This window comes from Neofelis nebulosa, chromosome 16 (genome assembly GCF_028018385.1).
Source record: "Neofelis nebulosa isolate mNeoNeb1 chromosome 16, mNeoNeb1.pri, whole genome shotgun sequence".
NCBI classification, from domain to species: domain Eukaryota; kingdom Metazoa; phylum Chordata; class Mammalia; order Carnivora; family Felidae; genus Neofelis; species Neofelis nebulosa.
In genome coordinates this window covers 38,148,881-38,162,869 of record NC_080797.1, presented here as the reverse complement: position 1 = coordinate 38,162,869, position 13,989 = coordinate 38,148,881, and the positions used below count along the sequence as shown (strand labels likewise).

Genomic DNA, 13,989 nt, shown 5'->3' with positions numbered 1-13,989 from the left:
AGAGCCCGATGCGGGGCTCGAACTCAGGGACCGCGAGATCATGACCTGGGCCGAAGTTGGACGCTCAACTGACTGAGCCACCCAGGCCCCCCAGTCTTATAAAAAATTTAAAACCACACACACACACACACACGCGCGCGCGCGCGCGTGCGCGCCTGAGTGGCTCAGTTGGCTGAGCTTCCAACTTTGGCTCAAGTCATGATCTCGAGGTCTTTGAGTTCGAGCCCCGCCTCGGGCTCTGTGCTAACAGCTCAGAGCCTGGAGCCTGCTTCGGATTCTGTTGTCTCCCTCTCTCTCTGCCCCGCCCCCATTTGCGCTCTGTCTCTCCCTTTCTCTCAAAAATGAATGAACGTTAAAACACACACACACACACACACACACACACCAAAAACCTGGAGCGCCTAAAATCAGTATGTAGTAAGAAGAGATTAATTTCTCATCAAGTAATTTATTCAGTAAAAAATGAGGCTATTACCAAAAGCTTGTTTATTTTCTGCCCTGCTAAAAAAAATAATCACTAACCGTACAAATGTGGCTCTAAGTCTTTCTGATCACATTCTAGGACCTGTTTGGGTAACAGAATTGAAAGAATCTTTTCAAAGCTCCAGAACTCCACTCATTCCCCCTAAATCGCACACTACAGAGATCTATTCTTTACCAATACTTTCGAGGGGCTCCTTGCTCCCTGAAACCCATCCTCAGAAACTGTAAGTTTAAGAATTCATGCAGCACCATGTAGTATTCCAAAATGGTTTACTGCTTCCCATTAATAAAAGATAATATCAAATTCCCTATAGGAAGTAACACATTCATCTTTTTTTTTTGAAAAAAAATTTTTTTTTAACATTTTATTTATTTTTGAGACAGGGAGAGACAGAGCATGAACGGGGGAGGGTCAGAGAGAGGGCCACACAGAATCCGAAACAGGCTCCAGGCTCTGAGCTGTCAGCACAGAGCCCGACGCGGGGCTCGAACTCCCGGACCGCGAGATCATGACCTGAGCCGAAGTCGGCTGCTTAACCGACTGAGCCACCCAGGCGCCCCTGAAAAAAATTTTTTAATTAGCTCTATGTGGGGCTTGAATTCATGACCCCAAGATCAAGAGTTGCATGCTCTACTGAGCCAGCCAGGTACCCCACATTCATCTTTCTTTCCAACCTTCTGATTTCCACTAAAATCTTTAACCAAGGAAAAATCATTAAAAATCTTTAAAGCTGTTGCCTGGATCCAGTCTGACTGTACGACCTTTTAAATGTGAAGACATGACAATTAGAAGAAAACAGGTTTTAGAGGCTGGTGATCTTGGGCTGACCACTGGTTCTAAGTTGTTTTTTTCCTTTTTTTTCAAGTTTAAGAGGGAGGGAGAGAGAGACAGAGAATGAGATCACGACCTGAGCCAAAACCAAGAGTTGGACGCTTAACCAACTGAGCCACTCAGGTGCCCCCTAAGTTATTTGTTGTGTAACTCTTTTTTTTTTTTTTTAAATTTTTTTTTTCCAACGTTTTTTATTTATTTTTGGGACAGAGAGAGACAGACAGAGCATGAACGGGGGAGGGGCAGAGAGAGGGAGACACAGAATCGGAAACAGGCTCCAGGCTCCGAGCCATCAGCCCAGAGCCCGACGCGGGGCTCGAACTCACGGACCGCGAGATTGTGACCTGGCTGAAGTCGGACGCTTAACCGACTGCGCCACCCAGGCGCCCCTGTTGTGTAACTCTTTACCTAATTTTTCTGAGCCTGCTTTCTCACCTGTAAAATGAATATATTACCCGATAGGGAGCTACTTGGAAGACAAGCAGTAAATCTAACACCAAAAAGGCTGAATTAAGACCTTTAGAGACCCGTTATCATCAGGACTCTGGTGCCAGAATCAGTCAGGATATTAGTAGAGAACAGAGAACACACTTGAACTAGGTAACTTGACGAAGGTTTAATAAAGGGACTATTTACAAAGATGTGAGCAAAGTTCAGGGGAACCAACAAGGAATAATGGAATGATCCAGAGCTAGTAAGGGAATAATCCTTTCCCTAGATTTGAAGGGGCAAAGTGACGGAGCTAGAAGCTAGAGAGGGCTTCTGAACAGGAGTCGTGGCCTTTGGTAGAGGGTCACAGACGACCCATGTGACCTGGGGATGAGGAAGCCTGGTGAATAAATACCCTGACCGTCCTCTCCTCATGCCTTTTGATCTTGAAGGTATTACAAATTGGATCAACACAACCTGAAGTCAGAGGGCAAAGGACCCTGTCAGTGCAGTCCGTGTGGGCCAAGCCCTCCCGGGGCACAGAACGGGATGGGAGCGGCTCTGAAGGGGACACAGAAGACACCCTCCACCACCTGTGCCGCAGCATAATTCAAGCCAATTAACTATCATACACAAAACTTGTATATATGCTGAAAACGAAATTACTTCTTTCTAGAATTTCTAATTGTAAAATGAGAATACTAAGCAGATTTCTTCTCAGTCTTTTTGGTGTCCCTACTTTGCTGGTGCCTTAAGCACATGCCTAGATGGCCTCATGGCCGCCCTGCGTGTGGCACCTGGACAAGAGAGCCTCAAGAAACGGGAACTGGCAAGTGTCAGGTTAACTCCTGAATGCTGACTGATCCAGAATGAATTTAGAAGGACTCTTAGGATTTTTCTGTTTAGGTCTTAGTCATTAAGGAATTCAGAAACTGGATTTTCTTAGACTCAAAAAATCCCATGATAGCAAAACTTCTTATAATCCTAGTGAATGATAGGAAACGCTTATAATTTCTTATTGAAGAGAATAAAAGAAATCAGGACATCAATTTCACATTGACATTTTTATTAACGCCAACTGTTTTTTAATTATTATTTTTTTAAAACAATAGCACAAAAATGTTTCAAGGAAGCAGTCTCACAATCTGATGACCTTCTGAAATACAGTTAAGCCACACCAAATATGAATTCCTGTTAATAACACAAAAAATATTTTTAAAAAGAAAAATAAAAAGAAAAGGCAAAAGGGAAGAAAAGAAAAAAGGTAGGGCCAGAGAAAAGGAAAGAGGTTTAGAGTTAAAACTCGCTGGATTAGTTAGGTGAGGCTTGTTAGTAGGATACACTGTTAAAGCGAAGAGTGGCACACAGGCTTACAGTTTTTGTTTGAACCAGTTACCACTAATATGCAGCCCCTGCAGCAGTTACCACGGACTTCTTACATGTCCAGAATGAACCAGGAGAAGCCAGTGTTGACACTGTTGGAAAGAGGCTTAACAGTTGGCCTGTCAGACAACTAAGACCGCTGTTAGCAGAGTAACTCCTTCAGGATGGCCTGGCTGAAAACCCTTTCATCTCTATGTCTCACCTATATGCATTTCAGGGTTCTTAAAAGTTATCTTAAAAAAGAAAGAAAAAATAATGTATATCAGTTTCTCTTATTTAATGTGGCTATAAAAGATGTTTCCTTATTATTTCTTTATCTCTAAGAAGGACACCGGGGGTGGGGTGGGTGGGGGGTGGGGGGGTGGAGGAGGTTGGGGGTGGAACTAGGAGGAGGAAAAACCCAGACCAGGATAGGTTTGGTTTTTTTAACTTTTTTTTTTTTTTTTTTTTTTTGGCCAAGGGGGTCACACAGAAGGGAAGGCAAGGAGGAAAACTACAATCCTTGGTTCAGATTGAGTTATGCAGGAAAATATATCTTCCTGATCAGTCCCCATGCCCAAAAAAAAAAAAAAAAAAACAACAAAAAAACCAAAAAACCAAAACCCCAAAAACAAAAAAACCAAAAAACACTTGGAATTATGCACAGACTCTATGTTATACCAGCTATCAGCCTTTCACGTTTAACCATTCCCAGAGCAATGGACACTACCCTTGGCTTGTAGGCTGCTCGCAGAACCCACTTCACAAAAAATCTTCTTCACCCAGAAGCCTCTAGTTTCCTTTTGGTAGGTTATAAAAACAGAACATCTGTCATTAACAGGAGAGTGTTAAATACTTTTAACCACTGACAAGGCTTCAGGAAGTTTCACAGTTTCGTTATGCTCTATTTTATTACTATCATATTTACATTTTTTATTTTTTATTTTTATTTATTTACTTATTTTTTTGCTGAATTGCTGATTTTCCTTTTTCAATAGAATTTAATTCTGGAGTGTGAGCAGGAACCAGTTAACTACATTCATCGTCCAACCCCCACTGGTTTGAAAGAAGACTCCAAATTCTCGGCATATGAATCAGCTGTTCGGTAGCCCCACCTCATCCCTGCAGCCAAGCAGCAGAACCGCGGTGGCGGCGCTCAGGGTTCACGCCGTAGGTGGCGAGGCCTTTCGCTGAAGGAGGTACTGGTGAATGCTCTCAGCATCTCGCTTTAGCCAAGCAGCATTCAGCAGGATATTTTCACAACACTGCTGGATGGTGCGCTCAGCTGAAGGAGCTGGGTGGCTCTCGAAGAAAGCCTGGTATAAAACAACCCAGAAGGTAGGATCATTACTAGCAATGGTACGAAGTTAGAAGTATCACAGGTCATGAGAAGTTACCCACTGTTCTGTAAAGGATTCAAAAGCTTTAATCGTGAAAATTTACCGCTGCTACTCCCAGGCTAAAAGAAAACAAAGCAGCCCCTTAGACCTGCATACAGGAATTCTTCTCCAAATACATGCTTCAAATCTAATCAAAAGGTAACAAAGAGGCAGAACCTCTGGCCTGTCTTTTAGGTTCATTATCTAGTGGTTAATGTAGGGCTTTGGAATTAGGTTGGGACTCAAATCTCGGTTCGGTCATGTATTAGCCTGTGAGTTTGAGTACATTAATCATTCTGTTTTCTCATTGGTAAGAAACTATTTAGTCCAGAAGTTTAAGAGAAAATCCATAAAAACTGTTAGCACAATACTTGGCAGGCAGAGTCCTTAAGGACGCACACATTCCGGCTGCTTCAAACAAAGATTAATTTGTGAAGGCGATAAGACCACAAAGATTAAATTGCTGCTCCACAGACTCACATCTTTCATACAACAAAACATTTCTGAGTTTATTATAATTTATCCAAAGCTTATTGATTAAAGATTCAACAAACTATGTTCCAATGAAGTATACCAAGATTCATAGTAAACAGAGCAACTCTTAAATACCAACCAACGAAAGGATAGGGGTCTTTACTTTGAACCAGTCGTCACAGGTGTAAAGGAAAGAATGACTAATTCATCAGATTAAGTCTAGAACTTTTGGAAATCAATAACCTCGTTCACACAAACAACAACGGCGCCTTCGCTGAGGCTCGTTCTTGGGGCTGGGTTCTTAGGGCCCAAGTACAATACAGAACTGCCCCTCATTCCATCTCCACAAATAGCACCACTATTTACATATAAGAAACCCAGGAATTATCATTGATTCTTCCTTCTTCCTCTGCCAGGTACATTCACAACACAGAGAAGCCAATCAGTAAATATTTGTTGAATTAAAGATTAACAAACCCAAGCCCTTGAATTTCATAACTCCATCTCCTGAAAGCTACTCTATCATTCTTGCTTGCAGTCAGCATCCCAAAATGTTTCTCTTTCCCATACTGCAGCCAGACTGAAATTTTTATGGTACAAATCACATCAACTCACTCCCCTGTTGACAAGCAGTTCAAGGGCTTTGCACTCTTAGGAAAATTCATATGGCCTCCAAGGCCCTCCAGTCTGGCCTCTACCTATCTTCCCGGTCTCAGCTTGGCCACTCACTGCCTTTCCCCTCCAAACCACGTATATGTACTTCTCCTTCAGAGTACTTCTATCCTTTACGGTAAAGTAACTGTTTCCACAGCATACAATGTAAGTTAAATGAAGGCAGAGACCAAGTCTTTCACTGTTTTCTCAAGACCTGAAACCTTAAAATTCCAAACAATGGCTCACAGAGTGAGTGAAACAACACAACAGCCCTCAGAGCCTCCACATTCACACCTCGTAACCCCACTGCCTTCAAGAAGTAAAGGTAAAAGTGACACTTCAAAAATAACTTCACAATTAAATCCAATGGAAGGCTTAACATTAAGATTTCCCTCATCAGTGCAGATCTGTTCCTCAAATGCTGAACGTTACCACTAAACTGAAGATTCTCCTTTGTAAGGGCTAAGAGGAGATTCCTTGCATAGCCATCTTGTCTCCTCGCGCACAGGACAGACCTATGAAGGTTGTTATTAGAAAGGAAAAAAAGAACCATTATCAAGGACCTACTACTCTGTTCCAGTCCCACTACATTACTTAAATAACAATCTTATCATCATTCCATTTTATGGATGAGGAGACAGGCTCACAGGGATTAAAAAACTTACTTGAAGTCCCATAGCTAACATAGGGCAGAGCACAGATTTATACTCAGATCGACTGATTCCAAGTTCCACCACGTTCCTTCAACCATATTGCAAAGCGCTCAAAGATGATTCCAACCCTAAATTCTTCAAGCATTAAAGACACAACCCAAGCTGTCTTCTTCCAAGCAAAAACAAGGATAAATACAGCATTACCCCAACATCGTATCATTACAATTTGGCTCATTAGTGTTTTTACTTACTAGATTGAAAAGTAAAAAGGAAACAGTACTTTGCTTACCTTAACCTCTCCAGCCATTTTATCAACTGCAAATCCCTCAACTGATAGCTGAAAAAACAATGGTTTAAATAGTAAATGTAACTAAAAGACGCTAGGAACAAACTTCCATTTACCTAAAAACCAAATCATTTTATATTCTCCCAACTTCAGAATATTCTAGAAGGTGCAGGATGGGTGATGGAGAAGCCCTTTTTTTTTTTTTCAACGTTTTTTTTAATTTATTTTTGGGACAGAGAGAGACAGAGCATGAACAGGGGAGGGGCAGAGAGAGAGGGAGACACAGAATCGGAAACAGGCTCCAGGCTCCGAGCCATCAGCCCAGAGCCTGACGCGGGGCTCGAACTCACAGACCGCGAGATCGTGACCTGGCTGAAGTTGGACGCTTAACCGACTGCGCCACCCAGGCGCCCCGGAGAAGCCCTTTAATAAAGCTAATAATTATTTAAGGAACTTCTGTGGTTTTTTTTGGAAGAAACCCTTAAAGAGCAAAGACTATAGGCCTAGTGAATCAGGGATGTCTCTAAATAACATCTATGATAAGCAAGCTACTCAAAATAAAAATCTTCACACACCTTTATTAGTCTGGATATTAAGAATCCTCCCTGGTATCGATTATAAAGTTCTTCCCAGTTGTCTTTTATAAACTTCCAAGCAGCCTTCCTTCCATGCTTGCTGCCTCCTGCCACTCCACCAATTACTGACACAGTGTCCTGTGGGCGTACCTCTTCCTAGAAATAGAAAGAGAACGAAAAGTCTACTGTACTCAAAACATCTTCTGGTGCCAGAAAGGGCAAATGCTGTTGAGGTACCCAAGTAATCACACTGAAGACCCTCATTCCTTATTTTAGGAATAACTGGCATCAGAAAGCTTCCTAAACATCAGCCAAATTGAGAATGAGGCACTGAGACAGGTAAAAACAGGCTGCTGAATAGATGTTTGCTTGGGTTCCTACAGGGTAAAGAAAGGAAGAGACAGAAAGTAGGCACAGGGGTAAGATAAGTAGGCTTGCCAGTTTATTCCTGCTTCCAACTATCCCGATTCCCACCATTAGAGGCAGATATAGATAGAGGTCAGTAACAAAAGCCCATTCCATTTCCCCCAGACTAAGAGGAAGGGGTTAAAGCAGATCAAGAGAATACTGAATCAAAGACAGCTGCCACAGATTGATAGGTTACAATTCCCTCTAAAAGCAGTTTTCATTGTAACTTACTGAAAGTGCAAACGTGAGGACTTTTTGAATCAATTCAGGTGAAAGAGTGGCCCCAAGGACCCTTTCAATTCGGTTTTTCTCTTCCTGCATATCTGCTTGTTTGTGAAGCTATAGTGAAAAAATACAGATCGAGATAGTTAACTGTCCCCTGGAAGTCAGACACATGCTTATATGAGCTTCTCCCCCAGTAAGGTGAAACTTCTGTTCTATATTCTCATTGGCTAGGCGCGCAGGGCATAAAATTAACAGAAGATAAAACTTTACAGGATGTTCAGGCACTAAATTTGTGATTTGCCATTATAGTAAGTCACTAAATGTAAGTGAGTACTATGTGAATGGCTGGTCATCAGTTCTGAGCAGTTTCAATTCAAGATCTGAGGGGTATGATGTCTGACTAATGTTCTGTGTTAAATGAACAAACTGATGATTGCCAATACCATTGAAGGTCATCAATTTAATTTCTAATAGTCAAAAATGTATGTTAATATTAACGATGGTCTCTGATCAGTGGGATTCTGTATCATCAAGTTTTTCAACTGCAAAAGCATCGCATGCTGAATGCAGGAAATTAGGAAAATGAGAAGCATAAAGAAAAAATTAAATTATTACAATATGTACATTACCAAATTGGACATCAGATCATCTTATACCTATTTTGTGACCTTTTTAAACATTTCAAATTACAGGTAAGTATTTTCTTTATACTTTTCTAGTCTCTAAATCTTCCACAGTGATTATACCGAGTCTTTTTTCCACCGTCAGAAACAAAACATTATGCATACAAAAATTACAAGCATATATGAGATATCTCTCCAAGACAACTTAATCGATAGACTCTGTTGGTTTTTCTCACTGAAGGTTTTACACTGACCAGTGTCCGCACACCCCATCACAGGCCCCCATTTCCTCTTCTTTTCCTTTGATTTCTTTTGAGCAGCAGTGTAGTAAAATAGATAGAAGTCAGGAGACCTGGGTTCTAGTCCTGGTTTTGTGTCTAACTAGCTGTGTGACCTTGACTAAGTCCTTAACCTCTTTGGATCTCAGTTTCCCCTTGTGTAAAATGAGTGGGGTGGAGAGATAATTTCTAAGGTCCTTTTCAGCTCCAGGACTCAAGGTCTGAACTCTGGCTTTCAAGAAGCATGGTTTTCCCCAAGGAGAACCTGTTAAACTAGTCCACTAGATGGCACCACAACACCACATTCCAAATATACTTTGAAATCAAAGTTCTTTATTAGCGGGCCTCATTATTCCTAAATTACCAACAGAAGACAATGCTCCTCATCTCCCATCAACTGGTTTCTTGAAGAAACCTAATTTGGCCTTCATTAGAGCTCTTTCGATAGTAAATCAGAATTATAGTCAGCTCCCTTACATTAAATAGATGCCAACACTTATTAAATATACATACTAGAATAAATTCTTAAAAGTGTGCTATGACATGAAAATGTCAAGGTATCTGTCATGAAAATTTCAGAACCCCTATTTTGTTCCACACTGCTATGGAAAAGACAAAACCCACAAATATCTGATTTCATATGCAAAGAAATACAGGATTCATAGTGCACAGTTTCACAGAATATTAAGACTGAGAAGGGACCTCAATGTCATTTAATTGAAAGTTAAGTTAAACCCAAAGTATAATTTTGATATTATTAGAAAGGAAACTCTTGTCCAAGATCAGTAAAGTGGCACATTTTGAGTTTCTTAAAGTTTACATTTTTCAAAATATTTTAATCATTTAAAAAATATGATTTGGGGGCGCCTGGGTGGCTCAGTCGGTTGAGCATCTGACTTCTGCTCAGGTCATGATCTCGCGGTCCCTGAGTTCGAGCCCTGTGTCGGGCTCTGTGTTGACAGCTCAGAGCCTGGAGCCTGCTTCGGATTCTGTGTCTCCCTCTCTCTCTGCCCCTCCCCTGCTCATGCTCATGCTCGCTCTCTCTCTCAAAAATAAATAAACATTAAAAAAAAAACCAAGGATTTGTTTAAAATGAAATACTAGAAATTGGATTTGCAATTTTGATCTACTTGAGGTCAGAAAAGTGTTCTTAATCCATTAAAGATGGAAGTAGCAAAGCACATCCCATTCCTGTTCTGTTGGTTCCCACTAAGAGCAGGTCTTTAAACGAATGGGCTTTGCAGATTTGACATGTAATTTGGGTATTTAGACACATTTTGCACATTTTATTCGATGGTAATAAGTACATTCAGCTCCCCCTACCTGTCAAGTGATTTCTTAGATTGACAACCGCATGGACAGGGACTGGAAAAGTACAGTATCTGTATTAGAGTTTAATTACATGCCAACCCTCTGGGGAAACTACAGAGGCTACGCAGGCAAGTCAATTAATTTCCTGTCCATTCATAAGAGGCACTGACATAACTCAAACCCTGGAGACACCTGATTCTCTCTCCCCTAAGCACAGACACAAACCTTTTCTTCAAAATGGGAAGGATCCTATGTAAGTTTACACAGAAGGGAAAATTTTAAGAGCTTGACTTGTTAATCAAAATGAACACTTCATTTTTTGGTTTAAGATACATAAACTTAGAAATTAAAAAAAGTGAGAACACTAGATGACTTCTGGCATTGTATTGGTAGTACACGTGAACAGACATGATATCTCTCTCCCATAGTTTCTTAATATTTGCCTGTCTGCAACATGCATATCTACATATATTTCTTTCGCCAGGACTTTTTTTTTTTTTTAACCACTTAAAGCTTGTACTGTGTCAATCCAAGTTTAACAGCAGAAGATGGAAACCCTTTCCGAATGTACTCACCTTTAGCATAATGTCTAAGGTAGTGCCATCACCATGCTTCAAAACGGTCAGATAAACCTACAAGAGAATACAGGAACGACAAAGAAGGCATCTGATTAAATGTATCTTGTTCCAAATATTCTAATGTTAAGGCAGAAAGCAAGTCAACACGATTGTACACAGCTGTGTGTGGATGTTACGTACAAACTGTGCGACAAAGAGCTTCGGAGCCCATACTGAAAGCCAGACAGGGAGACGGCATGCACACCGGCTCTCTCAGGGGAATGTGCACAGATAATCAGCTTTAAGCACAGTGTAGTCTGAGAAACTTGAAACAAACGAGAAGCTGGCTACAAACCACCTAAATGGCACATATTAACACAGAGTCAGACACAATGTGTGGGTCAGTGTCTAGGTCATTTCTGGTTACCATTAAATACATCCCACACTGTGTGCAGAATGATGCAGTCATCTAGAAATCAAGGTTATTTATCATGAAAACCTACAGGACTCCTCAGATCAGCGGAGAGAATCTGTTTCCCTTCCACGTGGTCCTTAAACCGACGGCGGGCTTCTTCTAATGTTGCCTTATGTCCTGCTTTTCCTAGTTTGCCCAGAACCAAGCCCCTCAGGAGTGCATCTAGATGACCTGATGAAGAAGTAAAAGAGACACAACACTGCTTAAAAATCCCATTTTCACAAATATGCTACTTGGATATCTTATACCATGTCTGCCATCTTGAACAAACACAATCAATTACCCTAGTATTTGAGAGGACACTGATTTATACTGTTCAAATCACAAGAGTGAAATGAAGTGCTAATAAACACGCTAGACAAGCAAATAAATTTGCTGACTTTGTCTACAAATGCCAATGATCTGAATTGACTAAAAGTTCACTCCGTCTAGGTAATTACATTGCTAAGGATTATATGTGAAAGAAACAGGCTTAGATCATGCAGTTTTGACCCAAGATTCAGAAAAAAGGCCACATACTGAACTAGTACGCTGTGTATAACCAATTGAAACCTGAGATTTTTAAAAATCGAAATCTGATGGATCGGTTTACTCCAATAAGCACATAAAGAGATGTTCAACTTTGGTCATTAGGGAAACGCAAATCAAAACCACTATGAGATCTGCTTCACACCCACCAGGATGACTCAAAAAGACAGACAATAACAAGCACTGTCAAGGACGCGGAGATGTTAGAACCCTCATACGCTGCTGGCGGGAACATAAAATGTTGTGACCACTTGGAAAAACAGTCTGGCTATTCCTAGAGAGGTTAAACATGGGGTTACCGTATGATCCGGCAAGTCCACGCAATAGAAACGGAGGTGTTACGTCCACAAAAATTTGTACACACATGTTCACAGCAGTATTCACAACTGTCGAAAAGTAGAAACCATCCAAACACCCACCAAGTGATGAAAACACAAAATGTGGTACATCCATACAGTAGAATACTATTCAGCTATAAGAGGATGCGGTACTGACAGACACTGCAACACGGATGAACCTTAGCAACATTGTGCTAAGTGAAAAAAGTGAGACACAAAAGGCTACACGGGGTATGATTCCATTTACAGGAAGTGCCCAGAGTAGGCAAATCCATAGAGACAGACAGCAGATTAGTGGTTACCAGGGATCGGGATTGCCAGGGGATGGGGAGTGACTGCCATGGGTATGGAGTTTCTTTTGAGGCTAAAGAAGTTATTCTGGAATTGGATGGTGGTGACGGGTGTGCAATGCTGTGAACAAACTAAAAAAGACTGAGTTGTATACTTTAAACGGTACATTTTATTATATACTATGTCTTAAAAAAAAAAAAAAAAGTTAACACTAGCAATGATGGATTGCAATACCAAAACAGCTAAGTTGTGGTACATACAATGAAATACCACTAAGCAATAAAATGGAATGAACACCCTGGATGTATCTCTAGCACATTATATTGAAAGAAGCCAGATGTAAGAGCAGGAAAAATATATTAGGATTCCATTTACATAAAGTTCTAGAAGAGATAATATTAATCTAGGGTGAAAAAAGGCAGAATAGTGTTAGCCTGGAGGGGATGGATAGGGGAACCGGCCTGGCAAGGATTGACTGGGAAGAGGCCCGAGGCAACCTCTTCAGTGTATTTTTTGTCAAAAGTCGCTGAGTTGTAACATTAAATTTTTTTTTAATGTTTATTTATTTTGGAGAGAGCAGGGGAGGGGCAGAGAGAAAGAGAGAGAGAGAGAGAGAGAGAGAGAGAGAGAGAGAGAGAGAGAATGAATGAATGAATATCCGGAGCAGGCTCCAGGCTCTGAGCTGTCAGGATAGATCCCGACCCAGTGCTCGAACCCATGAACTGCAAGATCATGACCTGAGCTGAAGCTGGATGCCTAACTGACTGAGCTACCCAGGCACCCCAAGAAATGTAACATTGAATTGTGCATTTTGCTACATTTAAATTATAACTCAGTAAAAAAATAAGTCCAAGAAAACAATAGGAGATCAATACATAACACAACAGGACACTAGTGAGGTTCTTAGAAGAACCAATTTGTAATTCTGACTCTGGTACTCACTTGCTGTGTGACACAAGGGAATGTTTTATTATTTTGCTGTTTGATTCTTCTATCTATAAAACTAGAAAACTAAAGATATTCTCCCTATTTCATTAAGGTGTTTTTGAGCCGTGAAAGAGAAGTACAACATCCACCAGTCTGCGTGGATCTGACCCCACACACCCTCTCATGTTTTGTTTCTAGGGCTCTGTGCTCCTGTCTAAAGCACACTCCTCCGTTGGGTCCCGACTCCTCTCCATCGCTTGGCCATCGCTCCAGGAATTAGCCCCCGTCTCTTTCACATCACGGATTTTTCTATCACTACTCTAGCATTGTCATCAGCACAAAAACATGTTACAAAATCTCCCTCTTTATTAAAAAAAAAAAAATATGCCTCCACTGACTCTACATCTCTCCCCAGACTATCCCCTTTTCTCTGATTGCCTTTTCAGCAAAAACTCCTTGAAGAAGTTGTCTGAATGTGGGGCGCCTGGGGGGTGGCTCAGTCGGTTAAGCGTCTGACTTCGGCTCGGGTCATATCTCACGGTTCTTGAGTTCAAGCCCCACATCCAGCTCTGTGCTGACAGCTCAGAGCCTGGAGCCTGCTTCCGATCCCGTGTCTCCCTCTCTCTCTCTGCCCCTCCCTTGCTCATGCTCTGTCTCTCTCTCCCAAAAATAAACATTAAAAATTAAAAAAAAAAAAAGTTGTCTGAATGTGCCCTTTGCTTACCCCCTCCCGCTCTGGAGGACCACTAGTGCTCTCCACCGCTCCACAGAACTTGCTGATGGCCTCACCAACCCCCCTCATCTCGCCGGACTCAGAGCACCAGCCGTCACAGTGGGTAACGCTCCTTCTGCACTGCTTCTTAAGACGTCTGGAACATCTCCTCCCTCCTGACTCTCCCAC

The 13,989-nt window shown here is 41.4% G+C and overlaps 1 protein-coding gene and 1 long non-coding RNA gene across 2 annotated transcripts in view; one reads left to right on the top strand and one right to left on the bottom strand.

The window, feature by feature from the left end:
• Positions 1-2,793: 2,793 nt before the first annotated feature.
• Positions 2,794-13,989, bottom strand: part of NPEPPS (aminopeptidase puromycin sensitive) — a 95,463-nt gene continuing 84,267 nt past the window's right edge. Inside the window, exons 18-23 of the mRNA XM_058703792.1 lie at positions 11,033-11,175; positions 10,548-10,604; positions 7,767-7,874; positions 7,128-7,283; positions 6,556-6,603; positions 2,794-4,422 (exon numbers count right to left, since the gene is read on the bottom strand). Of these exons, the coding sequence (XP_058559775.1) occupies positions 4,270-4,422; positions 6,556-6,603; positions 7,128-7,283; positions 7,767-7,874; positions 10,548-10,604; positions 11,033-11,175 (665 nt within the window). The 3' untranslated portion in view covers positions 2,794-4,269. The remainder of the gene's footprint in view (positions 4,423-6,555; positions 6,604-7,127; positions 7,284-7,766; positions 7,875-10,547; positions 10,605-11,032; positions 11,176-13,989) is intronic.
• LOC131497486 (uncharacterized) lies at positions 4,320-13,474 on the top strand. Its single transcript, XR_009254985.1, has 2 exons — positions 4,320-4,444; positions 13,287-13,474. It is a non-coding gene; the product is annotated as an uncharacterized LOC131497486 (long non-coding RNA).